This window comes from Elephantulus edwardii, unplaced genomic scaffold (assembly GCF_000299155.1).
Source record: "Elephantulus edwardii isolate Elephantulus edwardi_28Jun2011 unplaced genomic scaffold, EleEdw1.0 scaffold00030, whole genome shotgun sequence".
In the NCBI taxonomy this organism is placed as follows: Eukaryota; Metazoa; Chordata; class Mammalia; order Macroscelidea; family Macroscelididae; genus Elephantulus; species Elephantulus edwardii.
The window spans coordinates 5589343-5615842 of record NW_006399780.1 but is presented as its reverse complement, the minus strand read 5'-3'; the positions used below and the strand labels follow the sequence as shown (position 1 = coordinate 5615842).

General features: G+C 41.9%; 1 protein-coding gene and 1 pseudogene across 1 annotated transcript in view; one reads left to right on the top strand and one right to left on the bottom strand.

Moving 5' to 3' along the window:
- The window catches only part of TFDP1 (transcription factor Dp-1), a gene marked incomplete at its 3' end in the record, with an annotated part of 75784 nt that overhangs the window by 21280 nt on the left and 28004 nt on the right, over positions 1 to 26500 (bottom strand). Inside the window, exons 3-7 of the mRNA XM_006883960.1 lie at positions 16521 to 16627; positions 7133 to 7254; positions 5695 to 5860; positions 3801 to 3944; positions 2073 to 2141 (exon numbers count right to left, since the gene is read on the bottom strand). Coding sequence (XP_006884022.1) covers positions 2073 to 2141; positions 3801 to 3944; positions 5695 to 5860; positions 7133 to 7254; positions 16521 to 16627 — 608 coding nt within the window. The remainder of the gene's footprint in view (positions 1 to 2072; positions 2142 to 3800; positions 3945 to 5694; positions 5861 to 7132; positions 7255 to 16520; positions 16628 to 26500) is intronic.
- Positions 24525 to 25084, top strand: LOC102862089 (annotated as a pseudogene).

Here is a 26500-nt window from a genome sequence, read left to right as displayed (position 1 = left end):
TTCTTCTTAGAGTCAGCCAGTTTGTTATGATCTGCACAGTCAAATGCCTTTGCATAGTCAATGAAACACAGACAGCAACATTCCTCTGTTATTCCCTGCTTTCAACTAAGATCCATCTAACATCAGCTACAATATCCCTAGTACCACGAACCCTTCTAAACCGAGCCTGGACTTCTGGCAGTTCTCTGCTGATGTGCTGTTCCAGTCCTTTTTGGATAATCTTCAGAAAAATCTTGCTTGCATGTGAAAGCAATGATACTGTTCTATAGTTTCCACACTCTGTTGGGTCACCCTTCTTTGGCCAAGTGGTTGTTTTCCAGATTTCTTGGCACAACTTGGTGAGCACATCCAGGGCAGCATCTGTTAGCTGAAATATGTCAACTGGTATACCATCTATTCCTGGGGCCTTATTTTTTGCTATTTCCTTCAAAGCAGCCTGAACTTCTTCCTTCATCACCACAAAACCTGCCTGTACTTAATATATTATTGGAGTGAATTTTTTAAATTGATATTTCATTTAACGTTTATAAAGAACTTGGATTTCCATTCATTTATTGTTGCACATTTTCCTCCCTTCTCCCTCCTCCCCAGTTCACTTTTTTATTTGGGAAAAAAAGTTATTTTCATTGTTATACAGTAGTACGTCCCCATCCCGACCACTTTACTAAGCAGCTCTTATTCTGACTCTTGTCATACCAATACCTAATCATATATTCCTTTTATACAGTTCTTGCCTTCATCTATTTCAATGCCGTGTACATTATTCATTCCCTCTTTTCTTAGTTCCCCCCCCCAGCCTCCCTGTCAGTCCTGTTTTATAACAGTGACATTATACAGTATTTGCCTTTTGTGACTGAGATATTTCACTCAGCATAATATCCTCCATGGTCAACCATTTTGTATAGTATTTCATGAGTTCTTTGTTTTTCAGTGCTGCATAATATTCCATTGTGTGAATACACCAAAGCTTCTCTATCCACCTGTTTGTTGATGGCCACTTGGGTTGTTTCCAACTCTTTGCTGTTGTGAACAAAGCAGCAATAAACATAGGTTGCATATATCTTCTTGGGTGGCAGTTCTGGTTTCTTTAGGGTATATTTCCAGTAGTGGAATTGCTGGATCAAATGGTATCTCTATTTTCAACTCTTTGAGAAAGCATCATACTGCCTTCCATAATGGTAGCACCATTTTACACTTTTAAGCTTACTTCAATAGAGAAAAGCTCGGAAGAACCCTAGAAGTCTTAATCCACAACATAAACAGTCTTCCAAGCATCCTGAAAAACCTACAAGCAGGAGAGGATAAAATAGATGAATGGGACCTTCTAAGAATCAAATCCCTTTGCGCATCCAAAGACTTCTTCAACAGGGTAAAAAGGGAAGCCACAGACTGGGAAAAAATATTTGGTAATGACAGGTCTGATAAGGGACTTAAATCTAGAATTTATCAAATATCACCACAACAAGATAAAGGTTAACAACCCAACTGAAAAACAGGCACAGGACATGAGCAGACACTTCATCAAAGATGACATTCAAGATGGTGAACAAACACATGAAGAAATGTTCAAAATCCCTAGCTCTAAGCGAGATGCAAATCTAAACCTCTATGAGATATCATCTCACACCAGTAAGAATAGCAAAATTTAACAGAGCAGCAAACAACGAATGCTGGTGAGGTCGTGGAGAAACTGGAACCCTTAATCACTGTTGGTGGAGTGAATCTTTAAAAATGCCATCTCATCAGTTTTATCAACTAGATACTTTGTACCAAGTAACATTTCTGTGTATCTGTCCCTCTCTAACACACACATCCCCAAAAACACCTGCACATGGGCCCTGTATCTGACAACACGAGCACAGGAGGTGTCCAATGAGTATTTATTAAATTCATACTCAATCTTAAAGCAGAAACTATATTTATCACATAGGAGTAAATGTCAAAGCAGAAACTATATTTACCACTTAGAAGTAAAGCTCCAATTTTTAAGATATTCTAGTTAAATGAGCTAAATTAGTAAAAGGGGGAAAACAACACACTTCCCTCCATTTAAAAAAGAAAATAATCATTACCTGTAGAATAAGTTCTTGAAGCTGAGACTGTTTCTGTTTTATTCTTTCAAGTCTTCTCTGTCTCTCTACCTTCAAAAAGGAACAAATACAAGAAATCACTGCAAGTTGTTTACATTGTTTGCATTAAAAATCTCTATCAATTCAGTATCATCTAAGTAGGTTCTTAGCAAAATCAATTGCTCTAAATCTAATTGCATAGAAATTGACAAATCTAGACTGCAGGGGCTATAGGGGAAAGTTGTTCTAACTTTTTACTGAGATTTGAGTAAAAGGTTACAGAGCATTACTGGTATTTTATTTAACCTCTCATATATATGTATTGTTTTAGGACAGTGACTACATCCTGTCCCTCCCTCCCTTCTCTACTTTATCCTTGGGTTGATCTGCCCTTGTGATCTTGTACGGTGGACTGTTTTAAAAACAGAGTATCTCCCTGTTGTTTTTGATGATCCTACAGATTTACTAACTGACTGAAAGGTGTGAGAGAGAAGTGAGTTTAGTTGCAGGAATGTAAGATTCCTAAGGGAACTCTGGTGTCCTGGTGGTAAGAAGTTGAACTGCAATCCCAAAGACACACACCCCATGTGAATCCACCAGCTGCGCTGCAAGAGAAGAATGGGCAATCTCCTCCTGTACAATCAATTAATTGCCTCTGAAAAATCTGTCAGAGAGCTAGCTATGTGCTGGCTCTATAACACAGAACAACAACAACAACAAAGGCCGTAGTCTCCGGGGTTCCACCAGTACAGCTGGCCAAACTCCTATCTATTTTTTTCATTGTGGTTTATAAGAGGGGATGTAAATAAATAGATTTAACTCTGGTCACTAGTCTGTAGAGAGTTTTGCTGCTTATACAAAGGTCATGCTTGTCTGGCTGTTCAAAGCCACCAGTATCTCTCAGGAGGAAATAGGAGTAACACCTACCACGTGATTACAGGCTCAGAAAAAAATGCCAGTCGTGTGTCAGTTTTGATGACTGATGAATGGCAAGGAGATGCACTGCCAACCTGAAGGTACTCAATGTGAATCCACCAGCGGATCCACGGGAGAAAGATGACAATCTCCTCCTGTGTGAGTTAGAGCTTTTGAAACCCGATGGAGGGTCAGCTAAGAGTTGGTTCTAACTCAATAGCACTTAATAATATACATGCACACACTTATGAATGTGTGTCGTTTGTGTGTGTATATATAAATACTCATTAAAAAATTATTTACAGGTGAGATTTTGTTCAATTTCAAAACTATACAGTCTACTCCTTGTCTCTCATTTCTTGGATCTAGATATTTATTTTTTAAATCTTACAAAAAAAAAACCCCACAACTTAAAATTTCCCTATTGTTGTGTATCATTAAGTCGGAACCCACCCATAGCTGACCCTCTGGTGAGTCTTCAGAGGCAGCTAATTGCATGAGAAAAGACTGCCCATTCCTCTTCTACAGAGTGCATGGTGGCCTCGAACAGTGTACTTTTGGGATTACAGTGTAGCTTCTTGCCACTAGGACAACTGAGCTCCCTACACTAGAATTTAACAAACAAATCTGGGAGTGACAGCACTCTAACCCTACAGCAGCCATGCACTTGCAGAGTGAGTTCAGTCAGACTGGGAGCACTCTTCTGAGATTATATAGGGAAGGAAAGAAAGAAACAGATTTATTCCTGCTTTACTTGGAATTACTTTTGGACATACTAGCATAGACACAGCTAAAAGGAAATGGCTACAAATATACCTCTAAATTCTGACATTCCTGAGCCGAGTTAGTAGGCAGACCAATCCATTTGATTTCTTTCTTCTCCTTAGAGATAATGTTCATGGCCATTAGGACATTTAAGGCATCATAGACTCGTCGTCTTATATTCTTCTGGTCATAAGCCTGGTGAAGACAGTGCATTAATCTTCTAAAAAGATCCAACACAGCTTGCAGATTAACATTTCAAGTTGGTACCAGGTAAACAGATTCATTAATTCATTCTATGTGATATAAATCTATAATTACATCTCCTAAAACCACAGCATTGCTGAACAATTTAGTTCTAAAAGTTGAGCAAAGCAGGTGTCCGCGCCAGGGTAAGGGGTCTCAGGGACCACAGAGGTCTCAAACCAGGTGGTGAACTGGATACTTGATGTCAAGACGTCAGGAAGACCCTCAAGAAAGATAACTGTGCACAGAAGAGGTTCACACTGTGCACAAGGTACATATCCAGGAGGCAAAAGAGGACTGGTTTCATGCTTAGTATCCATTAAGTAAGGTCATATATTTAAGATTACGTGCATCACGTTTCTCATTGTAAGAGGGTGATATATACGAAAAGGGAGAAAATGGAAAAGGATCCTGAGGTATTGGTTTGGAATGTCAAATATTAAGTGTGTAAATGCATGCTTTTCAATGGATGTAGATAAGACAGGTTGAAAGACTCCGACAGCCCAAAATCAAACTTTTTAAGTATTGAAAGAGAGAGAGATGAATGAGGGAATGAATAATAGATTAGAAACCACTGGATAAAATTCTATTAAGTGCTGTCCATTCATTTGATAAAACAGGGTTATCAGCAGCCTGAAACTCTGTGATCAACTTGTCAACCCACAGCAACCTCACAGGATTTTTTTTTTTTGGCTTATTATCCTCATGGAAAAACAGACTGCCAAGTCGTTTCTCCTGTGGAGTTGCCGAGAGAAGTCAAACACCAATCTTACAGTAAGTTTAATATAACAGGAAAGCTATCAATTCAGTGAATGGAAAGTCTTATGAGGATCTGAGTATCTATAGCCTGAAAGTAATTACCATGCAGTCTTATTAGTTTCTATGTGAAAAGGAAACATCTGTCAGTAGGGCAGTAGCCTAGCAAATACCACCTTCATCAGAAGGTCCAAGTTCTCATTACGTGCAGGAGACCAATGGAAAATGTAACTCCTGTCAGGCTGTGCCAACAGGGACGCAGTTCCTGTCCTGTGTGGTATTCACCAAAGAAGCTCAACTCGTGTTTACAAATGAGAAGACAGCAAACATCCCTAAAGTGAGAGATAACTCTACCAAAACAATGGCCTCATGACCTTCAAATGTGTTATAGTGATCTTGTGATGGAAGGGAGTTGACAATCAGTGCAGTTTCCGATTCTACACTGGAACCTTCTGCTGTGAAGTTTCAAAACAGAGTAACTGGTGACTTAATGAGGAATCTGACAATCAGCGTGCAGTGATGTGTTATCTTTCTGGTTATATTGTGGATGTGCAGGAGAATAAATAAAAGGCACACTTGTCGCCATTAAGCCTATTGTGATTCATGGTGGTCCCATGTCTTTTAGAGCAATGGTCTTGTGGAAGCAACTGTCAATCCTTTCTTCCAAAACACCTCTGGGTGGATCTGAACTGCTCATCTTTCAGTTAGTAGCTGAAAAGTTAACCATATATGCCACTTGGGTATACACTAGACTATCTGGGACTGATAGGACATGTATCAGCAACACTCTCTCAAATAGGTCAGGAAATAAATAGGTTTTTGTACTGTATTTGGGACTTTTCTGTATGTTTGAGATGGTTTTAAATTGGGAAAAAAAAATTCTGAAATGTAAATGAGTTCTGCCTGCCCCTGGTCTCTCACATGCATCCATCCAACAAATACTTACTGATTCATTTGGTAAAATATGGTTGTCAGCAGCACTGAACTCCGCAACCAACTCGTCGGCCACTTCGTTATATGAAGTGGTTCCTTTTTTCTGGACCTTCTCACAAACCTTCATTGAAAAATGCCTCAGACCTTTGCCATTCTTTTCTCCTTTTCTGTTGCGTTTCCTTCAAAGAGACAAAGGAAAATATAAGCAGCCATTAGCACTCTTGGGAGCCAACCTTGAGTTAAGACACACTTTTAGCTAAAGGATGTAATACTACATAAAAAGGGCCCCAGCCCAACTGCGTACAAGATCTCGTAAGATCAAGCCAAGATTTCCTCAGCATTCCAAGCTATAGGAAAACTAGTGACATTAAGGGAGACAATACGTTGTTAGTGTTCAATGTGTAGGGTTTTATCTTTCTTTTTCCTTTTAAAGGTCAGAAAAAAAATGGGCTAGGCATCGAAAGAAGTGGGGTCAGCTAAATACTCTATCTGATATGCCTATGTCCACCACTTTAAAGACGTCAACCAACATCAGGAATTCTGGGAAGTGTTGAGATAATTTGTGGAAATTTTGCCAGGCTATGAGACAAAGCTGTGATGACCCACCTCACAGGGGGTGCAAGACTGTTTTAAAAAAACAAACAAACAAAAAAAATCCAACCAAAAAACATTATGAGAGCTTCAGACTGAGAGGGTGAATCCAAATTTCCAAACTACTGAGTCAGCACATCAAAGAAAAACTCTTCGTTTCTAACTGACTACATTTTTAAAAGAAGACATGATTTTTTTTCTTCTTCTCTCATTTATAACCAACAGTGATATGGTCTTTTTGTTTTGTTTCTGTTTGCTTGTTTCTAAGGAAAGTGATACGGCTGACCAAGTAAAATAGTGCTCACATCAGTTTTTGCTTTAGAGGAAGAAATGATCTAAATGATTCTGGGGGGCCCTGGTGGGGGATATTTCAGGGCCATAGCCCTTGCTTGGCATCTTGAAATTTAAAGTTATGGATGAAGATGCTCTATGAGCTATCACATCTATGCATTTTTCCTAAATTGTTTTTTTTCCAGCACAATGAAATGTTGTGAAGTTAACAATGTGTTGATAAACCCAGCTTCTTCCTCTTCTTCTGCCAAAATGGCTAAACCTTTAAAGTGTAACAGTGACACCAAAACACTAGTGAGGGAAAATAGTTTTTCTAGCAATTTGACTTCTCATCTACTAAGGTGGAAGTCTAGCTTTGGTTACAGGTCAATTCTGGATTTGAATTGCACATCCGCCCCCCACAATTAAAAACAGATGGAGTTTGTCAAGAGCTCTGAAAAAGAAATCTATACAGGGAACCTGTAATGCACAATTACACACATATTTGGCCACAAATGGAGAACTTGTTATACTATTACAACTCTAAGCAATTCTGTTAATTCTAATAGTTTGAGAGGAATATTGCTCACCCAGCGGACCAAGGTGAGGAGTCTGAAGCCTGGTTCTGTGATACAAAGTGTGTGTTAGGGGTGTGTGGACTTCCTACCAGGATAGTATTTGGCGCTGCAGGTCTCTGAGGTGTACCAATTACCTACAGTTAAAAAAGACAATTCAGAATACAATCAGAAATCTCCCATATTATGACGCTGCCATTTTTATCATTTGCTTATTATCTACAAGCCACTTCTGAATTTTATTAACCACAGAGAATTAGAAAGAACAATGATAATGTAAGTACCCAAAAGCTGACATTTTTTTAAAATGTTGACCAATGTGAGCTCATCTCACTCAATCATGTCTTTGTTTCCCCTTCACCAATCTCAGCCTTTGTAAATTAAATGCAAGCAACAAGAAACTTCTAACAGCCCAAAAAAGCGAAGAACAAAGCAATGCACACCTCTGGTGGCTAATAGATGACTAGTAAACAGATGAGGAGACGCAATAAAGTTCAAGTGCAATGATTTAGGATGGGGAATGGGTGTGAGAAAGATACTACAGAGGAAGGGAGGGGGAGATCCCAGTACAAAATTCTGTACAAGGAACTTAACCAACATTTCTATTTTTCTTCTCACCCTCTTTTACTTTCTTTGAAGAATATGGATAATGATAAAACTACACCCTAAAGTGAAGACTAAAAATTGACTTTAAAAACAAAGAGCAGTTCTTAACAAAAGCATACACAAAATTAGAGACACAGCCAAAGCTCATTACTCAGCTCCGGCAGTGTAACCCAAAACACTGGTAACTAACGCTAAGCTGCATGTAAATACACTGGAAGGCTCTCAGCCCACTGGTACCTTTTTTACAGCTCTTAGCACATCGAGCACTGTCAAGGAAGGTGGGCAATTAACAGTCAGAGGGGTAAAAGTAAAAAAAAAAAAAAATAAATAAAATCCATGGGTTTCTATACATCTGTTTCCTCTTGGTGATCAAGCAAATTCTCTGAAAGCAACATCAGCTGTCATTTACCAATCTGCCCTCTGCACCTGCAAAGCCCTAATATAATCCTTACTGTAGCGTCCGAGGCCACCAACCATTATTTCTTCATTAAAGGAAGTGAATACGGGCTTGCCTTTGGACAAATTAGCACTTTAGTTCATCTACATTAAATATTAACATGTGGTACTAAACAGACATTGTCTTGTACTGCCAATTATAATTTTAACTTTCCTAAAACCGTGCTACTCAATCTATATACCCAAATCAACAAGCTGATGATTCAGTAACACTGTTTCTTAGTAAATATTATGGGATTCAATTTATTACAAGGCAAGATGCCTCTGTGGTTAAACTGTAAGTGTGGATACTAGGACGTGGACTGCACTGGACACCTGAATACTAAGGAGAGAGTCTCCCCCCAAGAGGGAAGAACTTCTGCCTTTGAAGAGATTGGAAGAGGCTAATGCCCTGGTTAACTAAGCCAGCAACTACCCTTTACTTCCCCTTCTTAGTGGGATAAAGACATTATCTGTCGTGGCCCTGTGAATAGCTGACAGAAGGACTTTTTAAAATTATCTGCCTCTAAGCCCAGATCACCTCGCTCAATGTTAACAGTCCACACACATTATAATCCAGAGAAGAAAAGGTTAATTGAATTTCCATCCTTTTCATTCACATATAGAGTCAAATGTCATATTTGCATTTCTTAACATAAAAGATTTATCAGAGTGACTGTATGTCCTGTAATTAAATTGTGTTTTTTGGTAGAGAAAGAAAGGACAAATCTCCCATAGGTGTCCATTTTTGCAGGAAACTTTGGTCTCTTTTGAATTCAGCTGTGCATTCGATTTTGGTAGTGTGTATTTGGCGTTTCAATGTGAAATGTGCTTCTTTTATTGCCAAAATAGTTTGAAAACCTCTGAAGGTGTGTTTCCTCAAAGCAAGTACTTAGGAACAACACTCTGTAACTTCAAAGGGGTATTCTTAAGAGAGTAAGTGGATGACTTTTAAACGTTTACCTCTAGTGAAGTCCTTGCCTGAATATGCAAGTATACCCAATGCAGAAGCTTGACTCAGTGAAATCTTTTAAACACAATTTTATATGACCTTACACATGGATGTTTCCTCCTGGAACAAGGGCTTAATGAAATTCAAGCTCACAACTCTTCAAGACACTCTATCTTGACCCTCAAAATGGCCCTCTAACTGGTGTTTTCTCTCAAACCATTTTTGCGAGTTCTACTTGAAGTTCCAAACAGAATATATTAATTAAGTTAGGGAGCTCTGGTGTCTTAGTGGTAACGAGTTTCACTGCCAATCCAAAGATACATGGTTTGAATCCATCTGCTACTCTGTGGGGAGAAAGATGGGCAACCTTCAGCTATGTGATTTACTGCCTGTGAAAACCCACCAGGCAGTCATCAGTTGGTTCGAACTCAATGATACATAACAATAATTAAGTTATTCTACAGTAAGAACAAAAAACCCAGAGGAGCGTATATAGTATACAAGAAATGCTCATTAATTGCTTATTAAAGCAATTTCATGTGAAGTGAGGGATGATCAGGTAAAGCACAGAGCATTCCTATGGCCATTTTATAACAGGGGGTATAAAACAATTTTTTCCTTTTCCAAAATCAGTAGAACTATACAACATGAAGGAGGAACACTGGTCCGTAGTAAAGAGTTGTGCTATTAACCCAAATGTCTTACTTATCTCTCTGGGGTCTGAATCCACCAGCTGCTCCAAGGGAGAAAGATGAACAATCTCCCCCACCTTATGAACTGCAGCCTCTGAAAACCCACTGGAGGATCAGTTTTAAGTCATTCCCAACTTGATGGCAATGAGTTGAGTTAAAATGAGTACAACATGAAGACTGAAGCCTATGTGAATGGTGGACTTGAGTTAACGATAATCTATCAGCAGTGGTTAATCAACTCTAACAAGGCAAGAAGTTAGTAACAGGGTAAATAGGAAGGGTGGATGATATACAGAACACTACGATTTTCTATAAACTTTGAACTGCTCTAAGAAATAGCCTACTTGAGAGTGGATGAATATATGAATACGGTTTTGCAAATAAGGGTTCAATAATTACACATTTATAAAACACTATTAGTGTGTGGTTAAGTCTGAACTCTCCTGTCTCCTTAAGTCTCCTGAGCTTTAGCTGTCAGTTTGGTGGTGTTTGGGGAGCTGAAAAGGGGAAAGACTCTTAACCCCCAATGAGATTTTGGCTAAAAGAACACTGCAGAAGAGTCTCACAACATGAGACACTGGCTATGTTCCCCACACTGGAGTGCCATTTGCACTCACTAAGTTCAGCAGCTAGCCTCTGAGTGCATTTTCACTTTAGCTGTGGGCCATGCCATGAGTCCTTTACCACTTTGTTTTCCTCGCCTCTGGGAAAGGCCAGGGAAGGAAGTGCGTTATTGGGCACTGGCACTGATTGCTGAACAGCTCAGGCTGGGGCACACGCACCCTCTGAGTTACAGTGTGGGTTTCTGCTCCTCTCCTTCCTGCACTCAAGCTGCTGGTGTTCTTCAAATATTAGCATCTGCTTTTCAAACACTTCTGTCTGGGGCCTTAACAACGGAGAGATGCCCTCCTGTGAGGTGCCATGAGGTAAGTTCTTACCTGGCAACAACAGAATAAAACACTGGCCTGCCTGCTCCTATGTCATCCTGGCCTACACCGTCACTGACCTTCAGACCTCTCTTTCCTCCTGCGACACCCCACTTTTAATCAATCATGGACTCGGGACATCAGACAAGCAAGCAGACTCCAGACTGAGAACTTGTCAACACTCAGTGAAGGTAGAGTTAACGTCTTACAAAAACAGAAGACATTCATTTCCCTGTCCAGAGACTCTGACATCGACTTGGCTCAACATGGATCTAGCTTACCTTCTGTGGAAGACTGGTTTCTATTCTCATACGCACACAAACATGTGCCCTCTAGCAACACAAAGGCATGGGTTACTACTGGGCATTATTTCATTTTCACACGACATACGATAAGCATTATAGGTCAACAGAAATAAACAATAAATTGGGAGCACAAAGGGACATGCAGAGCAAAAACCATAAACAGGGAAATGGCAAAAGGAAGGAGAGTCTAAAGTTGAAGGGCCAGAAAGGAAAAGAGATTAGAAGGGGCCAGGGGCCAAAGAGATGAGTAGTGTAAGGAGAGTGTGGTTAGAATTAAGAGCTTAAGTTTTTGAGAAACGAAAGGGAATCAGACTGCAAACCAGAAGCTGCCTGTTTCAGCGGGGAGTGGCGGGGGGTTAGGAGACCACAAGGGATCAGGAGCCAAGTGCAGCCTGGTCCAGCAGATGGCTGATTCCACACCTGCCACTGCATTTCCACCTGTATCCAGAAACCAAAGAGCTACCTGGGGAGCAGGTACCTGCTCACCAGGGTGGGAGCTTAGGGAGCTGGGAAGAAAAGAGCCTATGTTTTCAGGAAATGGTTCAGAGATCCCATGGGGACACCTGTCTCTGCTCAAGGACTGATCATTTCCCTAGGAGGACAGCAGTTTGACTTCTACCCCTCACATTTCCCATGAAGGTATAGGAGAGTGTCAGCCCTTGGCATGGCCTGGGTTGGGCACCAGGAGAGAGGATGTATGGAGGGGAAACTCAGCAATGCAGCACCCTTTTGTTTGGGTGTGTTGTTGTTATGTGCCGTCAAGTAGCTTGTGAATCATAGCAACACTATATACAATAGCCCTGAAAACTGCTCTATCCTGTGCCAACTTTATTGCCTCTGACACACCTACCCTCATTACCCCAGTCACTGAATCAATCCATGTCATTGAGGGTAGGTGTAATCTCTTTTTAAATCATTCAAACCAGCCCAAGAAACAGCAAGTGTTATTACTATTAGGATGGGAGCTGAGGTTCAGAGTAGGAAGCCGTAGTAGAGTTGGAATCCAAACTCTGGTGTTTTGGTCTCACAGCTCCTGTAATTCCCACCACACAGAAAACACCAGAAGCTCCAAGAACACGGAAGTGTGTGACCTCCGTGTTTAATCTTTATAGGTCTGATAAAAACTATCTGACCTGGGTGCTCAACTTCCCTCCTCTCTCCAGCAATCCAACCTACTGCCTCCAAAGTGCACAGTTGAGTTTTTATTAAAGTCTACTCAACAATTCATTGCTTCTGAGTTAGAATCAACTCATAACTGACCCTCCAGCAGGTTTTCAGACTCTGTAAATGGCATGGGAGGAGACTATTCCTCTTTCTCCCTTGGAATAGCTGCCAGATTTGAACCATGTACTTATGGATTGGCAACGCAACAATTACTCATTAGGCCACCAACAATCATCAATGGAGGATACAGTGTTTGTACCTTAATCTCACATTTTAGACACAGCACAGGTTTCTACTCAATCAAGAACCCAAAAGACAGATAAAAATGGACTACAATTTTATAGACAGGTATGGTGAGGTGGTAAAAGGATAACAATAATTTTACCTTCACCATAAAAATCTGTTTCATGCTTACCCCTTGTGGAAAGGAAGAGCTGAGAGTTGCATGAAGGGATATCCTGGGGTGTTAACTATATACACAGGCATTGTTTACATTGTACCATCGAGTTGGAACCGACCCATAACTGACCCTCCGGAGGGTTTTCAGAGGCAGTTAACTGCATGGGAGGAGACTGCCCATCCTCATCCCATGGAGTAGCTGAAGGATTAGAACTGTGTGCCTTCGGGATGTCAATGCAGCTTTTTGTCACTAGGCCACCAGGGCGAGCACTCTCTCTCTCTCTCTATAGTATGTGTGTGTATACAACCCCTATATATATATATATATACACACATATGTATATATGTATGTATGTATATGGTAAGTTCTGTAAATTTTGTGCAGATATGTTTTACTCTGCAATATGAGAAGATTTTGAAAACCACAAAACACACTCAGTGCTTTAGAAGAAGTAAGGCACTTGTAAAGGATGATACAGGAATACTTGGGTAGCACAAATGGTTAAGCAATCAACTACTAGTCAAAAGGATGACAGCACAAAACCACTCATAACTGTCTTGAAGACAAGCTTGGTAAACTGCTTCCAAAAGGTCACCTTAAACAACTGTCCTGTGGAGCAGTTCTACTGTGTACATACGGGGTCTTCATGAGTCAGACTCAGCCTGACAGCAAGTGGTAACTGCAATAGCAAGATGTGATCTCCTTTCCAACAGAGAAGAGAACTACAATCTGGGCCATGGGCTGAGGGCACAATGGCACACTTAGTAAAAGGAAAGTTTATGGCCTACTCACACCCACATTATATTTTCATTCACATAATTATTAAACCTCACTTCTGGTATTAGAAGCAAACAATGCCTCTATTTTTGGTATAAGAAGAGCTTATAAGAGCTTTTTCTTAAGAAGAGCTTAAGAGACATTTGTGCATTGCGCATTTTAATTGTGTGGGACTGTTGTATGTACCATAGAGCTGGAATCGACCCGTAGCTGACCCTTGTGGGAGGTGCTTTCAGAAGTAGTTAACTGAACAGGAGAAGAATGCCCATCCTTCTCCCATGGAGCAGCTGGTGGCCTCCAACTGCATGCCTTCAGGATTGCAATGCAGCTTCTTGCCACTAGGCCACAGAGCTCCTTTGTGTGGGACTATTGAGGCATAAAAGTAATTTTATTTTCAACTCAAATCAGCATCACTCAGATAATTTAGGTTGATAAATTAAGCAGAACTGTTGATATAATTAACAAGGTTTATTCCCCAAGCTAAACCTCTGTTGTAATACAGAAAGTATGTAAGTAGCTATAAAAGTAAGACGTGTACTTTAATAGAGTAAAAAGTGAAATGGAATTGTCTTCTTACAAAATAATACTTAGGGAAAATCTGTAACCAATTAAAGTGCCAGAACTTTTAAACAGTATTGATTTCAGTCATTCACAATGATTCTGCAAAGCAAAATTCTATCACTTAACTGCAGAGAGAGACTGGGTCCCTGGGGTATGAGTGTAGTTTATGAGCGAGAAAGCTGGGATTTGAACACCATTCTCTTCTTAGTAGGCCATGCTACCTCTGGCACAGTGAATAAATTAATATTCAAACTAATAAAAAGTCTTATCAGAAAAAGAAGTGGCCAAACTCTAGAGTTCAGGCTTTTGACTATGTGCTGGAAGTTGATGAGACACAAGGAACTTGCTCTTCAAACTAAATCAGTGCTAAAATTAATGAAAATGATCTAGACAGACTCCGGTCCAATTACATAAAATACAAAGAGTAGAAAGGAACTTAAAATAAAGACTGAAATACGGAAATGATCAGAATATCGGGTGAGTGTAGTAACTGTTCCTCAAAGAAAAAGAAACAATTACTACACAGAAAGGACAGACCCCAAACTGAGGTTTAAGAAGCAGCAGTAAACTGGACAAAGCAGCAAACAGTCCAGGCACACCCCCTGCAAAGCAACTGCTGCCGGACCCACACAGGACCGTGCTCAGTCTCTTATGCCAAACAAAGGTTTTCTTCCCGCCAAAAAGTGATGTCACATCACATGTGCTTGAGAGGAGGGTGTAGCAGCATGAGCGTGGGCCACTTGGAGACAGAGTGTGGCAGCGCTTTACAGAGCTAGGGGTGGGAGGAGGGAGAGGCAGTGCTGAGGCTGCTAGAGGCGGCCTCATTTCCACCACAAAGGCCAGGGCTTGGCAGGAAGGGCCTGGAAGCTAGAAACACGCAGCACAGGCTAGATCATGAAGGACCAGAGCAGCAGGAATCCACACCCAGGCATCACCCAGACCATGTGTCCTCAGTCATCAGGGAAGCTGCCACCACACAAAGGATTGCAGACCCAGAACAACCTTTGTCCAGGTTTATCCATACCCAACCCTTAAACAACTCTAGTTAAACAAAGGCTTTGAACCAGTTTTACCATGGCCAGTGAAAGGAAAGTAGGCTTGAATTTTCAGAATTTGGATGAGCACATGTAAAAATTGGAACAGGGCAAAAATACAGGTTGCAGCCCTGGAACTAGAAAGCTGGGAGAGGCGTAATAAGGCTGATATGGGAGACTGAACTATTGGCACGCACATGCAAAGCAGCATGACTAGCCTGCTTTGAGTCTGCAGCTGTTGTCTCTCACTTTGTGGACAAGATACATTTGTTCACGATACAACACACACGCTGCCTTAAAAGAGAGATTATGTTTCTAGCATGGATCCAACCTCATAATCTTTTCTGATTTAGTTTTCACTCCAGTTCACCTACATCTTTAAAACTTGGGCCTGTCTTGGTGTTGCCTTCTCAGGGTAGAACTCAGTCTGAAGCACTGAGTTAGATGCACAATCTACACTGAGTAAACCTCCCTCCCTCCCTCCCTCCCTCCTAAGTGCCCTAGCCTGCTACCCAGAGGTGTAAACCACCCCACCTGCCTTGCAGAATTTTGTTTGGGATTTTTTTTTCTTGTCTTTAATAGGCTGGTATCGAGAGCCCATCAGAGAGAGAAACGAAGGTCACAAAACAAGCAAATCACATCAAGAGAAGATGTTAGTAAACATGCTACGGAAACTGCCAACTACTGAGGGAAGGAGAGTGAGCACTGACAGAGCGGGGTAGACATCACAGCCCGCTGCTGTCATCCTGTATAATCAGACCCAGCACAGTCAGCCTTCCTTCTACTACACTGATGTCATTTCTCACCACCTCCCCTCACAGCCCCACTACCACCTCCCAGGCATCCTGCACACCTCACCGTGAGGGCATCACCCAAAGGGGACAAAGGCCGAACACACAGACCAGTTCTCTACCCGCAGTGCCACTGCTCTTTACTCCAAAATTCTTTTCTCCTCAAACACATTAAAACAAAATGCATCTTGACTAACCATGTAGGGTTATTAAGGAAGCAGCGGGCAAAACCATATTTGAGTACAGAGAAAAACAATGTGCACAAGAGGGAGGAGCCAGTGGTAAAACCATGGGAGAAGGAATCAGAAACCATGATTCCTTGTATGTGCTCGGGCACCTATCACCTGCGGGTCAGGACTGTGGGCGGTTCTCCTGGGATTTGGGTTATTACTATTTCATGCTCTGCCTGAGGCTCCTCTCAAATACCCACTGTGCAGTCACTGGAAGGCGTGAACAAGATAAAGTGTATGTAAGCACATGTGTGTAAGCACTCTGAGCACTTGAACTTGTACGGGCACAGGAGGTTAACTAAGGCTAACAATGATGCTCAAACTCCTCACATGTCAACCAATCAGCAGGAAGGAAGCAGCGAGCACCCCGACCGCAAGGGGGCGTTGTCAGGCAATACGACTTCTGAGCGCTACAGTGAACAGAGGGCACCGACTGCATACACACTAAGACTGCTCCTGCCTGACCTGTGCAAACCCCCAACCCCTCTCCCGGAACATCTGCAGCCCGTCCTTGGGGAAAGGTTTCTTACCACTTGCTGTGCAATGTTGACATTGGACTGTCCAAAGGTTTTAGGCAGGAGTTGTTTTCCAAGAGTGTTTACTGTGGATGGATGAACAGCTACTAAGGAGACCACACCTACAATATAAAGAAACATGAGAGGTGATTAAGCGAGGCTTTTCTAAATTCAGGAAGAGGGTGCTTCAGATTGAAGATTCATATTTTCTCCACTTTGACAGTATCTCATTGGTAGGTCAAGTGCACCAACCTCTCTTAGGCTTAATTTTTCAATCTGAAAAGGAGTAGGGTTTGGGGATCAAGTATGAGAAGGGTCATGAACGACAACTTGCCTATGATTTTGATACCTTATATGTTAAAATAAATTTTGCAGATGTAACTGAAGTCTCTTCATCAGCTGATGTTAAGGAGCACTGGTAATGCAGCGGTTAATCACCTGGCTGCTAAATGAAAGGTCAGTGGCTTAAACCCACTAGCTCTGGTGGCTTAGTGGTAATGAGTTGCACTGCCAACCCAAAGGTGGGCAGCTCAAATCCCTAGGATCTTTGGTAGAAATATGAGTATCTCTTCCCACCTGTCCCCGTGTGATTTACAGCCTCTGAAAACCTTCTGGAGGATCAGTGGTGAGTCAATGACTCAACTACATGTAAGCATATAGTAACAACGATGATAGCAGCTCCACAGAAGATGTGCCCATCTGCTTCTGTGAAGATTACAGTAAGCCCAGATTACACAGAGGGTTGATTTGGAATCAGATGATTCTGCATTAATTAAAAAGAGATGATCTGGGTGAGGTTCAGGTGAACCAGTCAAGGAGTCAAAGGACAGCACTGGACTCATATCCCCTGCCTTTGGAAAGAACCCTGTCCTGCTGAAGAGAGGGTCCTAGACAAGAACCCAAAGGCACTCTCCAGGGACCCATAGCAACCACTGGCCAAGAGCAAGCAAGAGCATGGGGGCCCTCTGGGGTCAGTAACTAATGTCACAGAACAATTTATGCATGAATTTTTGAATGGGAATCGAATTTGCTGGTTAAACTTTCCATTAAAACACAATAAAGTACTTTTTAAAAAGATCAGAAAAATTAAATGCACTTTTATAGCTTAGAATCACAGCAGATTTTTAAAAATATTCTATTTGCAATAGCAACAAAAATAAAGATGGATGAGAGGCTGCATACATCCTTTCCCAGGCCACTGGTCTTTCCAATCTGTGAAATGGAGAGTAGAGCTTGGAAGATACCTAGGAGTTCGACTAGGAAGGAGCACGAAAGGGAAGAGAGAACAGCTAGAGAGAACCAAGCACGCGCGCGCGCGCGCGCGCGCATACACACACACACACACACACACACACACACACACACACATATATATTCTCCAACCAGAGAGGCTGGCAGGTAACAGTGTATGAGCTCTACAGTCTAGGGAGTTCAGGTGGCCTAGTGGGTAAGGAGTTACGCTGTTAACCAAAGGCAGACATTACGAATCCACAAGGTGCTCCATGGAAAAAAGACATGCAGTCTCCTCCCTTGTGATTTACAGCTTCCTAAAACCCACTGGAGAGTGAGATATGAGTCAGGCCTGAGTCGATATATTTTACAGTAACACAGGATCTGAGCTGTTGGAAATTAACCCAAACCAGCTGCCACTGAGCTGTTTCCAACCTGTGTGTCAGAGTTAAAGATCATTTCTCAGTGGTTTTTCAGAAGCAGGCCGTCAGGTCTTTCTACCCAAGGAACCCTGGATGGACTCAAACCTCCAACCTTTCTGTTAATAGGTTGGTACGTGAAATGTTTGTACCTCCACAAGGACTCCACGTATCAAGGGTAGGTATCATCCAGTCATTAAGGGAAACACAATTCCAATAAATGCAACACAATCCAGATGAACCCTGAAAACACTATGCTGTGTGAAATACTTTCAAAAGCAAACCTAAAAACCCCCATCCATAGCACCTTAATGTTGTCAAGCTGGAACTGACTCAGCTCGCCCTATCTTGGGTTTCTGGGGCTGTGAAAAGTGTCCAGAAAGAATGTCATTCTTCAGAGAAGCCACTGCTGGATGAGTGAAATAAGCCAGTCATAATAGGACAAATATCGTATGATCTGACTCTGGTGGCGATGTCATAGGATATCTGTGGTAAGGAGGTGCACTGCCAACCCAAAGGCAGATAGTTTGTTCGAATCTATCAGCTGTTCCACAGAGAAATGGGCAGTGTCCTCCTCTGTGGTGTACAGTCTCCAAAAACCTGCTGGAGGGTCAGCTATGAACTGGTTCCACCTCAACAGTACTAAGTTGAGATGATAAAACACCCAGAGCAGATAAATGCTTTCAGACAACAAGTCTGTTAGTGAGCATCTGGGACCAGGGAGGAGAAGAGAGTAAGACTTACTATTGCTTAAGGAGAAAGGGTTTCTGTTTAGAATGATGCAAAAACTTTTGGTAATGGCTGTACAACACGGTGAATATACTTAAGGACAGCAAACTGTACATGTAAAGATGGCTGAAATGGCAAGGTTTGGGGTGTTTGGTTTTGGTTTTTTGTTCCATGTATTTTATAACAATAAAATCTTTTTTAATGTGGGAGAGGGGGGAATCCTAGTAACCTTGGTCCTAAACTTTAAAGGACAAGTTTCACCAAATAACGCTAAGTGTGGGAGAGGACCACACGCCTCAAATGGAAATGCAGCTGCCCTGGCAAAGCCTTGCAAACTCTCAACCTACAGAACCTACAAGATAACAAATGGGTGCTGTTTTAAATGGGGATGTTGTGGAGTGAATGCACCTGTTGTTGACTCACTCGCTTTTTCTCTAATGCTACTTCATGTTCTGTTCCCTTGGAACTTGGAGCTTGCTATGCCGGGGCTCTGGTACTCCTGAGCACACCATTTAACTCCTCAGAGCCTCTCTGAGGCAGTATCCTCAGAATATGTTGATTGCCGTGTTATCAGGCTTTTTAAAGTCTATGCTTTTACAACAATAAAAATTAAGAATGTATAATTAGAGCAAACTTTTTTAAAAATCCTAGCATTTCTCTAAGGAGCCGCAAAAATAGGTGGGAAATGTGTGAATGCTCAGGTGAAGGAGTTGTTAAAATTTAGGAAATTAAGAACTGAAGCAAAATTAATGATATTCCTTGGAGCATCATCTAGTTTTATTTCTCACCATCCCCTTCTTGCCTCACCTGTATCAGTGCAAGAGTGGAATATCTCACAATCTTTTTCAGTCTCTCACACTTGATGCTGTCCATTCTGACAACTATTAACTCTCAGAACAATCTAAGTTGTGAACAGAAATATAATTTGGTCCTGCAATCCTACTACAATGTATAGATCCCAAAGAAATGAGAGCTACCACGCACACTAACATCTGTCCCAGCACTACTCCCAAGAGCAAAGAGTTGGAAACAAACCCAGTGTCAACAAAGGAACAGATAAAGAAACTATGATGCATTGATACTTAATCCAGCATTATACATCACTAAAAACTATAAATAATTCATCAAACACTGCACAATATCAATGTATTTAGAAGAAAACAACACTGAGTGGCATATATCGGTCACAAATGACAAATGACTAGTATAAAGCGCCAAGGAGAGGTTTGCACACAGTATTATTCTTGGATTAACAGGGATGAGAAGGGCGAGAGACTGGAGTCAAACTTCATAAACAGAGAAGCTGAGTAAAAGGAAAGGCTATATACAGTCAGGAGTTGATCAGACATTACATCAATCAGGTTGGCAAAGCCCATAGCAAGTTGTGGCCCAAAGGCTTTGCGTTATAGGCAGTTTGAATTCACCAGCAACAAGGGGGGGGGGATGGGCAGTCTTCTGTCTGGATTTGGAGCCGCAGAAACTCAATAGAGGTACACTGGCTCTGCATGCATCTTGACGGCAGCAGCTTTGAGTTTGTAATCAATTGTAATCCGTGTTACAAAGCCAAATATATATGGAAGAAGTGAATGAAAACAAATTATTTGCAAGCTTTTTTCAAATGAAAAATAAGGAAACACCCTCCCAAACCCCTGTCATTCTAGAATGATGGTTCTACAGGAGCTGTCCCCTAACTTGTCTGAATGCATCAGGACAAAAGAAGAGGCCATTCCTGTATAAGGATGACACCCGTGTTATGGCTGCTACCATGGGAATCAAGAGCCACTGCTACCCTCTTTCTCATCATGCCTCTAGACCTGTCATCTCTCCCTAAAATAGAGTTCTTGTTGTGTAAGAGACAAGCTCTCTGACATGAGGTCTGATGGTTTACAAGGCCATAGTCTTTCCAATTACTTGTTAAGCATCTAAGAGCTGGACAATGAATAAGGATGACAGAAAAAGACTGGCACCTTGGAACTGAGGTGTTGGTGAAGAATACAGAACATCCCATGGATGACCAAGAGAACAAACAGCTATGTCTTGGAGAGGGTGCAGCCCGAGTGCTCTCTGGAGGCAAGAATGAGATGAGGCTTCGCCTCACATATTTAGGGCATGTTGCTAGGAGGTGCTATTCCTTGGAGAAGGAAATGATGCTGGGAAGGGTGGAGGGTCAGCGAAGGAGAGGAAGACCACTGACAAGGTGGACCGACATGGTGACTGCTACAGCGGGTTCTTATGTGTCAGGAAGTGTGAGGATGGCGCAGAATAGAACAGAGTTGAGATTTTTTGTTGATAGGATCGCTATAAGTCGTGCTTGAATCGATGGCACTTAACAACAACACATCTATTCAAGACGAGACTGTTGGGTTTTCTTCTTCCAAGGAGCTACTGCTGGGCTCATTCATTGCTTATCCACTGTATCACCGGAGCTAACATTAAAGAGGAACCCTTTCTAAGTTTTGCCAGTCAGCGTGTGATGAAGCAGCTATGGCCAAAGCACTGGGTAATTCCCCGGGCTTCTGTTCCTCTCAGCTGGTTTGGTGTTTTTTTTTAACATTTGCGGGATTTTTTGTTCCGTTTTAGTGAATGGAGGAGGAGGGGTCCACACATAAAAGTTAAAACCAGCATCTAGGTTTCCCCTTTCTTTCCAAGCCTCAGCACCATCCCAAATGTCTGGAGTAATCAAACCTCTGACTAACCAAATACAAAACCCTCAATTCATATCATTCTGAAATACGATTTTTTTTGCGCCCTTTACAATCCATGCACTTTAAAGAACAGACTTATTTCTAATCCATTTTGGAAAATTCATTTTTCAAATTATATAACAAAACAGAATCATTTATCTTAATAATTAAAAACAATTATGAAGTCATTCATTCTTGAATTCAAATGACTAAATGTTGGATTATTTTTTCTAATCAATGCCAGTAAATATTTAATTTTAAAATACGTGTATTTATCAAATGGAATAAAGTTCATCTGCTTTGAGTTTTTCTCCCCTACTCTGTGCAACTCACACCAAAAATTAAAATTGTTTCTCTTCAGGAAAGCAAACAATTAATTTTCATTTGTTTTAGGTAAGTGAAAGACTTTTTTTTTAAAAAAAAAAGTATATTTTGATATGCAGTAAAAATTTCTAAATATATGGTTGGGCAATCAAAATATATCACCACACAGATTCACACAAATAAGTAAACACTATGTTTCCAGGAATACAGAAATGGATTCCAAAAATCAAACAAAAAAAAAGGTTAATCTTGTTTACCTCATCATAAATCTTTCATTTTCAAAGACTGTCTAAAGGACTAAAACCTCCTATGAGTTAAGAAGCTTACAGATTTTTATAGTCAACATTTCTTAGTGGCAACTCAGACTTCAAAACTTAAATGCATACATCAAATACACGGAAGTTGGGAAAATTTAACAACAAAGTAATATGCAGATCTCTGCACAAAAAGCTACCCAAGATCTAATGCAAATACCACCCCGAACCACAGATACATGTCTTCTATGACAAAATGCAGTTGACATTCTGATCATTGTCCCTGTGGTGGGGACCAATCTCCTCTGGCAGTGGGCTGAGCACAAGGCAGGGCTCTGGAGCTGAAGACAGTGTGGGGGCGGAGACCGCAGGGAGGGGCAGAGGGGCCGGCTCTTGGGATCAATTTGTACCCCCTGATTACAGTCCCTTTCTTTCCATCTGCTTTGCCCAGAAACCAGCCAGCTGGCCTTCCTACCACCATCTGCTGTTTCAACCAGGGTCTCACTCACTCTTGGTCTAAAGGGGCCCTTTCATTCTCGTTGATGCCAACATAATAAAGCCTTCAGAGAAAGGAAAAGGTTCCCTTCCTGTAGTTCAAGGAGAATAAAGACAACCTACCACCCTGTCCCTAGTGTCTATCCACATCCAGAGTCAGAACTCCACACCAGCCAGGGAAAATGGGTTTCTAAACCACTAAGTGATGGTTGCTGAGCAGGTGTCTCTGAATAAAGCAAGAAGCAGCCTAAACAAGCATAAACCTGGAAAGTCCCAAGTGAAACACCTCAAGGTTTCATTTTCTGTACCTTACCTGCTCAAAGCTCCACAGCTCAGCCTGACAAAGTCGCAGGAGATGGGTAAGAGGCACCAACATGAGGATGACAGAAGAAAATCATTTGAACAGAACAAAGAGGAAAGAGAAATCCAAATAGAGAGAACCTCCAGTCTCCAAAGTCCACTGTGCACAGTGGCTGTACATCTGGGAGGCCTTTACCAATAAGGGGGTTCTAGGAGGAAGTCAGGACAGAGTTGCCCACCACACAGGCACACTAACTGCTCTCCCATCCTCTCAAACCCATCTGGTCCATGGGGATTACCCCAGGATCTTGGACACAGGATGAAGACCCAGGTGCTGGAAATAAGGACTGGGAAAGTCCCATGATCTCTGGTATTTTAGGCTACTGGGTGTTAGGACCCCAAGTTTTTGTTTTATTTACTGAGAAACTTTTACATTTTTCCTCGCAATTTGAGTCAAAAGTTTACAAAGCAAGTTGGTTTTCCATATACACATTTAGTTGTATAACATTAATGACAATACACACAATGTAATCACACTTTTCCCATTTCCTCCACGGAATTCTCATTTCCCTTTTCTTTCTATCCTACCCGTTTCCTGCCTTCTGGGCTCTGTTGTTGTTAACTGCCACTGAGTCAAGTACACCCGAGCTGAAATCTGTCCTACCTCGTCCTTATCTTCCTCGATACATGTGAGTCTACTGCTATAGATATTTTATCAATCCATGAGGGTCTTTGTCTCCTTTGCCCATCCTCCACCTTTCCAAGTATGATGTCCCTTTCCAACAACATGCCCACAATATGTGAGACAAAGCCTTCGAGGAACATTCTGGTTGTATTTCTCCAAGTCATATCTGTCTGTTCTTTTGGCACTCTTTTCCAACATCACAGCTCAAAGGCATCAATTCTTCTCCTGTCACCTTCATTCACAAGTCCAGCTTGCAGATGCATAGCAGGTATGTCTTGAATGAGGGACACTTTAAACTGACATCACAGATCTTCAGGACTTGAGGGAGATGGCATAACAGCAGACTTTCCCAATGTTCTGTCTTCTGATCTCCTGACTGTTGGTACCAAGGATGTTGACTGTGGATCCAAAGCAAGATTACACAGCTGACAATCTTAATCTTTCCTCATCAATTACCATCATGCTGCAATATAATCCATACTGTAGGCTGCAGTCCTTGTCAGGACTCACTTTCAGCAAACAAGAGAGTGTCATCTGCATAATGCAGGTTGTTGATGAGCCTTCCTCCAATCCTGATGGCGCACTCCTCTGCATAAAGCTCAGCTTCTCAAATGATCTGCTCTGCATACAGACTGAATAGGTATTGAGAGAGAATAGAGCCCTGACGAACACCTTTCTTGCTTTAAAAGCATGCAGTGTTCCCTTCGCTCTGTTCACAAAACAGCTTCTGGGTCTAGGTATAGATTTTACATAAGCATAATTCAGTGTTTTAGAATTCCCATTCTTCTCATTGATAAGCAGAGTTTGTTATGATCCACAAAGTCAAATACCTTTACATAGTTTATAAAACACAAATAGGGTTCCTTCTTTCCAGACCTGGCTGAGCAGGAGGCGCCATCATGGGAGCTGACATTCACCACAACAAGGACAGAAAGGTCCGCTGCAAAGAGCCCAAGAGCCAGGACATCTACCTCCGGCTGTTGGTCAAGCTCTACAGGTTCCTGGCCAGAACACCTTCAACCAGGTTGTGCTGAAGAGACTGTTTATGAGCCGCACCAACCGGCCGCCGCTGTCCCTTTCTTGGATGATCCGAAAGATGAAGCTTCCTGGCCGAGAAAACAAGACGGCTGTGGTGGTTGGGACCATAACAGATGATGATGTACGAATTCAGGAGGTTCCCAAGCTGAAGGTGTGTGCTCTGCGCGTGAGCAGCCGGGCCTGAAGCCGCATCCTCATGGCTGGAGGCAAGATCCTCACCTTCGACCAGCTGGCCCTGGACTCGCCCAAGGGCTGCGGCACCGTGCTGCTGTCCGGGCCGCGCAAGGGCCGCGAGGTGTACAGGCACTTCAGCAAGGCCCCAGGCACCCCACACAGCCACACCAAACCCTACGTCCGCTCCAAGGGCCCGAAGTTCGAGCGTGCCCGAGGCCGAAGAGCCAGCCGCGGCTACAAGAACTAACCCCAGACCTTGCCCTGTCATTAAAATCCTATTGGCTGTTTCTGGGGGGGGGGGGGAACAACAAACAAACAAGAAAACCACAAATAGACATTCTTCTTGTATCTTCTACTTTTAGGCAAGATCCACCTGACATCAGCAATGATATTCCTGGTGCCATGGCCTTTTCTGGCTTGAACTTCTGGCAGTTCTCTATCAATGTAACATTCTAATACTTCTTAGATGATCTTTTATAATATAATATCTAGGCTTTATTCCTGTGTGGCTGGTTATTCAAAGGAGAGTGTAACTTCCTGGTATTACTGGGCACCTTCTGGACTATCATTAACTTGCAGGTTGAGCCTATTGAAGGTGGTGAGCTGTGTTTCAGGTTTGATAGGCGGATGAGGTGGTAATCTTGGGATTCCTTGAGTCTTCTGATCAGTGAAGCCTGGTCAATTGTATGTTGTTAAATTTGGTTCTCCATTCTCCCACTCTACCTGTGATTCCTTTGTCAGCAGTGGTAGCCAGGGTTCATCCAGTTCTGGTCTCAGGATCTTGTGCGGTTTGAGCTTTGCATGATTCAAGTGTCCTTTGCACTTCCATACATTCTTCCTTTTCTTCTCTTTTATTTGTTGAAAAACTTTCTTAAACAGACCTTTCAAATGCAAAGAGTAACAACACAAACAACCTCCTTCCCATATACCTAGAAGGAACCAGTGCCATTTCACATTTGCATTGTTTATTTAAAAAAACAAAACCAAAACAGGCTTATGCAGTAGAAAAAACAATGCCAATTTCAAGATGTTCGTCCCTAGCTCCACCATGCCTACCCCCAAACCTCAGCTCCTGCCCTGCTTCAGCTAACAACTTGATGGGATGCTCAGTCTATTTTAAGTATTATATGTGTCCCTGCACATGTAAGTATTATTGCTTTGTGTCTTTAAAAATTCAGAAATGGTATGTGTGTACACATTTTAGAGCACTATTTACATTATTTTTAAGATTCATCCATAAAGATTAGAGTAATGGCAATTATATGGGAAAAGTACATTGAATATCCTTAACTATGCCTCTTGATGCACATGTATGTGTTTCTCTAGGGCATGTGCTGCTGGAAACAATCACTGTACATGCATTTTTCAAATTCTATGATGCTGCCAACTCATGACCATCACATCAGTTCAGACTCATACTGACCCTCCAAGAGGTCTCACCTCTCAACTGCAGGTGACTGCCCATCTTCCTTCCGTGGATTGGCTGCTGGATACGAACTGAGACAAGCGTAGCCTCTTGGTGGGCAGCCCAGCAGGCTACAGATTAAACCACCACAGTGCTACAATACTGCGAGCATGCCTTCCAAGTGGTCACTTTAACCCACACCCCATCGACAACAGTGTTCTGCCTCTTCCTCTAGTTTTTGCCCACTGCTAAGACTTT